At 40.0% G+C, this 8336-nt stretch overlaps 1 protein-coding gene across 1 annotated transcript; it reads left to right on the forward strand.

The window, feature by feature from the left end:
• Nucleotides 1-184: 184 nt before the first annotated feature.
• LOC110986193 (protein LKAAEAR1-like) lies at nt 185-8116 on the forward strand. Its single transcript, XM_022247878.2, has 6 exons — nt 185-573; nt 1355-1465; nt 2209-2360; nt 3258-3315; nt 3965-4087; nt 5267-8116. The coding sequence occupies exons 1-6, from the start codon at nt 562-564 to the stop codon at nt 5330-5332; spliced, it is 522 nt and encodes a 173-aa protein (XP_022103570.1). The 5' UTR covers nt 185-561; the 3' UTR covers nt 5333-8116.
• The last annotated feature ends 220 nt before the right edge of the window (nt 8117-8336 follow it).

Consider the following 8336-nt stretch of genomic DNA (forward strand, 5'->3'; position numbering starts at 1 on the left):
CAAGGGCGGTTAAATTTATTCAAATTTCTTAAGAAGTCAAAGCAAGTCCAATTTTTGTTTTCTTTTAGAAGTGATAGTTAATCTGCTTATGATTATGCCTTTAGGGGTGATCATGATAATGTTCTTTCGGTAAATTTTGCCAGTAGTCCTATTTTTTTTATATAAATTTTGATGCCTAATACCATTTGTGCCACATACTGTTATCGAAAAAAGCCAAAAAACATCAAAAAGAAGAACAAGAAATAATACATGTCCCTCCCCAAAAGAAGAAAGTGCGCATGATAACATAGTCTAGTTCTCTATGTTATGAAGTTCAACTCGTGTGTTTGAAAAACTTTATGATTAAAATATAGTAGGGCGCCACCTATTGTCTGTTACTAAGCTCGCGATCATATAGAGTGATGCACTTCCACCAGCTATTAACAATGCTTATGTGTGTCGTCAGGGTAGTATTCTTGGTGTACGACGCGATAACAACTGAATGCATTTTCTCCCGAAGTTGAAGTGATCAGACGAAAAAGACGCCCTTTTCCGTTATCTATCGAAGATCAGCAGACAAAAATGGGAGACAAGGTAACATTGATCTTACGACTGCCTAGCGCTAGCCTTGCTGCGCCCAACGGCAGTCACAAGCGGCGGACGTCAAACCGCACAGTTCTTGGTGGGGGGGGGGTAAAGAAGCCTAGATCCGTACCCTACTGCCTTTTGCAGTCCTGGCAATGTAGTTTTCTCCTTGGAAGGTTAGGGGAAGGATGGGTTAGGCCTACTTTATTATCGCGGTAGTTATCACATTTCCCGATAGAAATAAAGATTGCTCGCTCACCTTCCTGAATTATTCTATCCTTGCTGTTTAACTCTTTTCAACTTAATTCATAAATTTTGTTTGTAGTTCAATTTGCTTTCCTCTACGATAGCTTAGAAAATCTGTGAGCACACCGTATGCAAGCGGAGGTGGAGTCTCTATTATCACGGTATCGAGAAATGGTTTCTACGATGGCCTTTAAGTTTAAAGCACTTTGTGAATAAATAAAGATAAAACGAATGATTTTGTTTTCATAGCAACTAAAATAGTCTCATTTTTGTGATAATGTTCCATTTTACCTGCAACTGACTCCATTTTTTCCAGTCTTCAGCATAAAGATGCCAAACGCCGAGAGAACGAGACGGGAACAATGGCACTGTGTCACCTGACACTTATTAATCCGCCAAGGACTGATTTTCATTTTTTGTCGTTACTATTTAGGAGTGTTGTTGATAAAAATTTCTTAAACAGTTAAAAAGGAGTTAGGGCCTAGAGATAATCCAACTACACATCTTTGATGACAGTTCAAATTGATTTTTTGTGTGTCACCAGAATGATGAACCCGCAGAAAGTCGAGGTAAATTTCGATATCAGAATCGCAAGAAACTCACAGCGAAAGAGCTGAATCAGATGGATCCCACTTTACGAAGCAAATACCTTGCGGTGAGTATTGTAAAAGATTGTCTTGTAATGTGCCAAGGTTTTTGGTTCTTTCTTAGAATTAACTGTGATGGCTAATGGTCTGGTCTATTACCATAAAAAATTCTACCGTGTTAAAGGCTTTATCAATTGACAAATCTGACCCACCGTTCTGACTCCAGGCTGATGACATCAGTATACATGTACATGTACATTCCACAACTTTCACTGCCAAAGCTTTCTGTCGGCAAAACTTGCAATACAGATTACTTTGAAGTATGCAAATTATCTGTGGAGAAAAAGAATTACCAAACATCAATGTTAACTAAGGTTCAGCCTCCGGCAAGTTGGATCAGCAACAAATTGTTAAAATTATTGGTCGGTTTTGCCTGGTGCCCAATAAAAAATACACCATGAATAGAATACCGGGTGAACTCGACCATTGGTGGTCATTTTGTAGCTGATCGAACTTGCACCTGGTTTAAATTTGGAACGGCTGTTGCAAATTATCCATCAAGTCACTCGGGACATCTTGCTTTTCAGACACCTCAAACTTCTGAATGGCCAACCCTTTCAGGGAAACTTATTCTACAGTTTCATTTGATGATGCAAAGGCAAATACATGTATACTCATTTACAGACCGAAACTTTGGGACTAAAACTTCGCACATATGTTCTTAGTAAAGCTTGTGTGTCAAGTCCACTGCTATGAAACAATAAAGACATGTTTTGTTGGGGTTGATTTGTTTTTAACAATGTACATGTAGTATGAAGATCCTCCTAAGCAGTCATCTGAAGCAATGGAAATGTCCCATAAAAGAATACAAGAGCAGAAGAAAGTTGAGTCTATAAAGAGCAAGCAAGCTGCACATGTTGATCTGGAGAAGGAAAAACACAGCCAGCTGATTGGCCAGCTCAAGTAAGTCATCTCGATGATCTCGATGCAGTCTGAACAGTTTGGCGAATCAAATGTGCGGTGATAACCTGGAGAAGGTCCAAGGAAAGTGCAAGGTTCCAATGCCTTGAAATGACCTCTCTCTCTCTCTCCATAAATGGGAAATTCAGAACTTTTGTCCTGCAGAAGGAGCTCCATCTTTTTTTCTACATTTAATGTAGTCCAGTGCAACATTGGTTTTTGACAACTTACCTGCAGCTTAAAACACCAGACTGGATGGATTATGTTGCTTTACAAACACTGAGGATAGGTTACTTCAGTGGTTGTGTCCAGGTGACTTGTGTCTTCTGCTGTTACCAAACTCATTCTCAATCAGTCTCTGAAATTTCAAGAATCTAGTTGCCGTGTATAAAGTTTTATTCATCTCAGTCACAGCTTTATTGTTTAACAGTGGTTACACCCACACGTACATTCACGTTGTAGGCTCAGATAAAAGTAAAATATAGATGTTGTACGTTTGTCAGAACAGATTGGCCTTGAAAAATTTGAGAAATTCTGTGCTGATTGTAAATTTGGTACATTCCAACAGCAGCTGTATAGAGCAATGTGTAGCGCACCTTTCAGTACCGAAGTTGAGTTGACTCGACCGGGAAATGATTAACACTCAAGAGTTTATTTATTGGACTGACGCATAAGGTTAGACCTGCCAAGTTATGAACTGGAGTGGAAAATGGACCATTTTGAGGGCCACAGATGCTGGTATTTTGCTCAAAGATGGCCGCATATGTTTCCAGAGATCACATTGTGCGTAGAGCCTGACTGGCAAATTGTCCTGTGAACTGAAGTTCACAGTTGATTCGGCTGAGTACAGGAAGTTTCAATCACATATTCATTCTTTGTTGGTTTATGTCAACCTTGCAGGGCAGCAGAAGCCAGAAACAGATTACGAGTGATGAGACTCAGATACCAGAGTAACAGAGTGAGTATGAGACATGCTTGACATTCCATGCCTTACATTTCATACAGATCCAACATGTAGGTTCATGCTTGAAACTGTTATCATATGGCCTTTGTCTACATGTACATGTAAACAAATGGTGAGGTGCATTTCACATGGTAGAGATTGTACGGTGGACCTCAGGTCAGGTAAATCCTCCAACCCTGCTTGTATGTTTGGCCCAGTAACATACTTTATGTTGGAGTTGTGTGTCACACTGTCAGGCCATGTTAGCCTTAATACCCACAGCAATTGTGAAACCAAATTTGAAACCAAATTCTTACCAAATCTGATCAGAACTTACAGATCAAACTGCAGTTTAAGATGTACCCACTACTTGTATATAGTTGCGATTAGCCTCAGTCTTAAGCCATCTTTTCCAGTCCCGGTAGTGCTTATATTTTGCTGATCACACTATGGATTGACTGAACCTATGCAATGCAAGCACTAAACATGTACGTGTAGAACTGATAACAGACGCCAAATGCAAGCCAAATTGAATTAGTATCAATTACACAAGTTGGGTTTGGGCCATTCTCAGTATCGGGCTCCGATCTGTCAGAGGCAGACATTCATGTGACCTTACCTGTGAGAACATTTCTCAGCTCAGACGGTTTCTGTGTGCATGTAGGCTCAAGAGGTAAAGCATCTGATCTCCTGCCAGCCCACTGCAATCAAGGCAGTCAGGCTTCAAGCGATGGTACCCCCAGTTCCAGACAGGAACAGCCCTGGTGACGCACTGGACAAGCTACAGGTAGCTGGCTTCAGACTGTACAGAGTGCGGTATCCGGGCCTTGGGCCTGCAAGGAGAAAGGAACAAACTGAACATTTTTCCTGACTATCCAATTGTTTTCATCCATGAAAGAATCTTCATTAACTCCATTCCACCCTCCAAAGATAGGCAGTAGTAAAGTTTCTAAAATGCTGGCATTTTTGAAATCCTTCACATCAAGAAAAAAAACCTTATGATCTCTATCCTTCCCCCTCTGGTTACGCCAACGCACACATTTCATCTGCCCACTATGCCATAGACACATTAGACAAATAATTATGGTTATGAGTGCAATGGTAAGAGTATAACGTGAGGAATCAGGATACTTTAACCAGTTAGCATAAGTTTGTCCAACAAAATTGCATAATAGAATATAAATTGCATAATTTTTAGGCAGTCGTGTAAATACATTCCACTAGTCACAGGAGGAATATTGTCATGGCTACGTTAGCAATTGAGGGTGCCCTTTGGCATACAGTGGCCGTGACCTCAGATTGGTATTGTGCTCTGTAGTGGATCTATTCAACTGAAAAATATGTGACAAAATATGGAGGGCCTGAAGTTTCAATCCAAGCAAAAACTTTCTCAAAGGCTTCTTTGCCTTTGCCTTTGAAAAAGATTCTGCTAGGATCGAAATGTCAGGCCTTCCATATTCTGTGATTGGTGTTTTAGGTCACTGTTGTCAGCAAGCAGTTCGCAGCAGTTTTGTATTACATATCAACTGAAAACTACCCACTCGAGTGAGATCTGTGTCCTCACATCAGCAAATCAGCTCTGATTGACAGGCTACAAGTCACTTGTACCTGGCAGAATGTTTGTGATTGACTGCTGGTGAGAGACTAGTGAGAGACTGTGTGCCTGACTCTGTCATCTGAGCTGAATGAGAAACTTTCTGCACTTCTAAAAAACTTCTCGATGATGCATTGCTATAAAAAAATCTGCTAGCCTTTTAAGCCATTAAATTTCAGATATCTGACCAGTATATCAGTCCAGTGGTTGGGTCTGAAAAAAGGTGGAAAAGGAGATAAAACTATATTTTAAATTTGTACCCACAGATCGTGCTTGATATCTTGTGCAGACCAAGAGTGGTTGCATACACCTCATGGTGCATTGTGCTTCATGTCATTAGTTGTACATGTATTTGTCTCAATCTTCCCTCAGAGATCACGCGTGGAGACAGTCTTGGAGGATGAGAGAGGACTGACCATCAACAGAGATTTATCATGACTTCTTGCTACGCACAGCATATTATCACGTAGTAAAATGGAAAACACTGTTTCTCATGTGCAATGTCACAACGGTTGAGTGACGTGTAGCATGCTGACAGATTTACATCACAACACCTCACCCGTAGATTCTGTATCATTTAATGGGACGAGAGTGGACCTATAGGTGTTTGGTACTAAACTGATTGCAGCCAGCTTTGTGAAATTGGCCACGCCCAACTAAAAGTGCTACATGTATGGACTGTACATAGCAAACAAAGCATTTTGCAAATAACAACTGGAGGGCTGTACGTATGCACATGGATGTGCCTTGACTCAGACAGGTGTTTTCTCTATGGAGTAAGGGATGTCATACCCTATGCAGAATCTATGGGAGAGTTGTTTTATTTATCAAATGTTGCCTGCTTCCGTCAGCACCTTCATTCAATTAAGTAACTTTTTTTAAAATTGATCCTAGCATTCAATTTTTACCAGTATCTTGGGTTTGCCTAAGGAAAAAGAGACGATTTTACTGATTTCCTCATTTAGGCCTACCATATCATTGGGAAGGGCCAATTAATGACATCTCATCTCACTTACTTTGTCCCTGACCAAGTGCGTTACAAAGTATTTGCAATTTGCTCTGTTTACTTCCAAACACAATAGAAGTCAGTGGGGAAAGTAATACAAGTGTTATATATGAACAACATTGATTATTAACCATGCACGCAGTCACTGCGTTGTGAGTGATTTTCAGGGGGGAAAAAAGGGTGATGCACAGCATAGGTCATTAGTACATTTTGTCCAGGAAAGTCTGCAGAGGTGCCAATTGAATGCTCGGTTCATTTCAGGTCATTTCAACGTTCATGTTGAATGGGCACAATAAGCCATTTGCAAGTTAACTTTGAATAAAATCTGGTACACTGAGAATTTTCCATACTAAAGCCACTGTTGCTATACCTCGTGATTCGGGGCAAGCTTTTCCTTAGTTACATAAGCGATGCCTTGCAACAATACACTGCTCTCAATGGAAAAGAAGGGCACAAAGGAACCAGTCCATTCTAGAGCCGGTGGTCACTAAGCAAAAGCTTGCCCCGAATTGCGAGGTATAGCAATAGTGTCTTTAATCTGGGGAATTCAAAATGTCATGTTTATGCACAATCAGATAACTCGGTGTACCACATTTTATTCAAATTGAACTCACAAATGGCTCAATAGAGTGAACCACATTCTCATATTTGCTGATGTCTACCACCTTTTCGCCAGTAGCCCGTTGGAACTGGTTTGCAAATGCTAACCATATCAGCATTTCTTACATTAAAGAAATCCATCCAAGTAACCGTTAGCTTATATACAAGTCTACACGTGAAGCATTGTAGAACAAATATAACACATGTACATGTTGGTATGTTGAAGTGGTGTCCTCCGATGAGAGAGCATCATTGTACCCTGGGAAAAACATACAGTGCACCTATGAAGCATCACCGTATGATCATTTTTAATACTGTTCTACTCAAAGCTGTCTGTATTTGTAACTGATGACGTCATCAGCGTACTCACTATGAACATTTAACAAAAGAAACACGGTACACTAACAGTGAGCATCCATTGTAACTGCACCGTACTTCTTTTGTTAGTTCGTAGTGACTGTGTGCTACATGATGAGCATTTATGGTTAACTATAACCAAGATACCTGTATGCTAACTACCAAAAGACTTACATGTGCACAAGGGGGCACTAAATCATCAAGCAAGCATGGTCAGTATATTTCTGTCTTAACCCTCCTATGCGGAAGTCACTCTTTGGGTCATTTGGTAAACACCTCAAAGAAGCACAGCTGTGTCATGTTGTGCACTGCACCAACAGTCCCTCACAGGAATATCAGATTGCACTTTTGTGCTGCCCAACAACTGTGCTTCACTGTTTCATGTGCATCATTGTGCAGTAAACCAAATGCAGTGAAGAGGACTGCACAAAAGACCCTGGGTCATTTTGTGCTGACAACCTACTGTGTACACACTGAACCTGTACATGTTTGAGTTCCATATAGAAACTACATGCTCACCAGTGACTGTGGGCATTTGTGCACATTTGTTCTGTAAAACCAAAGGAGGGTTAAAGAAGCAGTATTTAGCAGTTAAAGGTGAACTTTAAAGCCAAGACTGTGAAAAACTACACGTGCACTGTAGTCATCACAAAAATACAGACACACCATTTCTGTGAAATACTTTATGCAGGGGTAAGCAATTATGAGATTACTGGGGCTCCCTCACCGAGCCTTGTAAGTATAATATTTTCTGTTTCAATCCAAACCACGGCCCATGGAGGATTCAGTCATGGAGTTCTAGTACTGTCTGTACAGTTGCATTTAACAGCCTAGACAGTACACTCATACTACTTACATCACATGAGGGGGTAGTTCCCTAGCCCTGATAGACTGGTAGCTGCTGCTTTGCCCACCAGCATTGAGATATGAGACTGGTTAAAGTACACTTATCTGAATTTAACTTTAATACTGTAAAAGAAACAAAAACAGGTAAATAAATTTACAAATGAAACATTGTGCCTTAATTGCTGGCATGGGATTTACGAGAGCGCACTCTAGTTAATGCAGGCTGTGTGACGGGTTACAAAATTGACTGTACACATGTATATATTTGTTACATAACATCTTAACGTTTTATTTGTGAATAATGTGTTCATTGCAAAGAAGTTTGTGCCTTAAGATATTTGTACCATTTTTGTAGAAAATTTATAAGTGAAAGTTTTTTCAATAAACCAGTGGGTTGACTTGAATGATCCATATGCTTAGTTTTTGAGGTCTGATTGATTTCTACATTTCCAAATTTCCGTCCTTTATTAGAGAACTTGTAAAATTGTAGTCCATAAACATTCATAAAGAAGGGGCATGTCTTTGATGTTGGGACATCTAGTGGATTCCTAAATACCAACACAGTTACTTGTTCGTGTTTATACAAATACTTCATTGATTCAGATAAAAAATTTTTTTTTTTACTTCTAAATG

Source organism: Acanthaster planci, linkage group LG02 (genome assembly GCF_054643075.1).
Source record: "Acanthaster planci isolate LZ-2023a linkage group LG02, COTS_SCS, whole genome shotgun sequence".
Lineage (NCBI taxonomy): Eukaryota > Metazoa > Echinodermata > Asteroidea > Valvatida > Acanthasteridae > Acanthaster > Acanthaster planci.

Excerpts from the sequence above, each read along its gene's own strand:
- LOC110986193 (XM_022247878.2), top strand. Across the intron at positions 1,466-2,208 it reads TACGAAGCAAATACCTTGCG|TATGAAGATCCTCCTAAGCA; the intron begins GTGAGTATTGTA and ends ATGTACATGTAG. Across the intron at positions 4,088-5,266 it reads ACGCACTGGACAAGCTACAG|AGATCACGCGTGGAGACAGT; the intron begins GTAGCTGGCTTC and ends ATCTTCCCTCAG.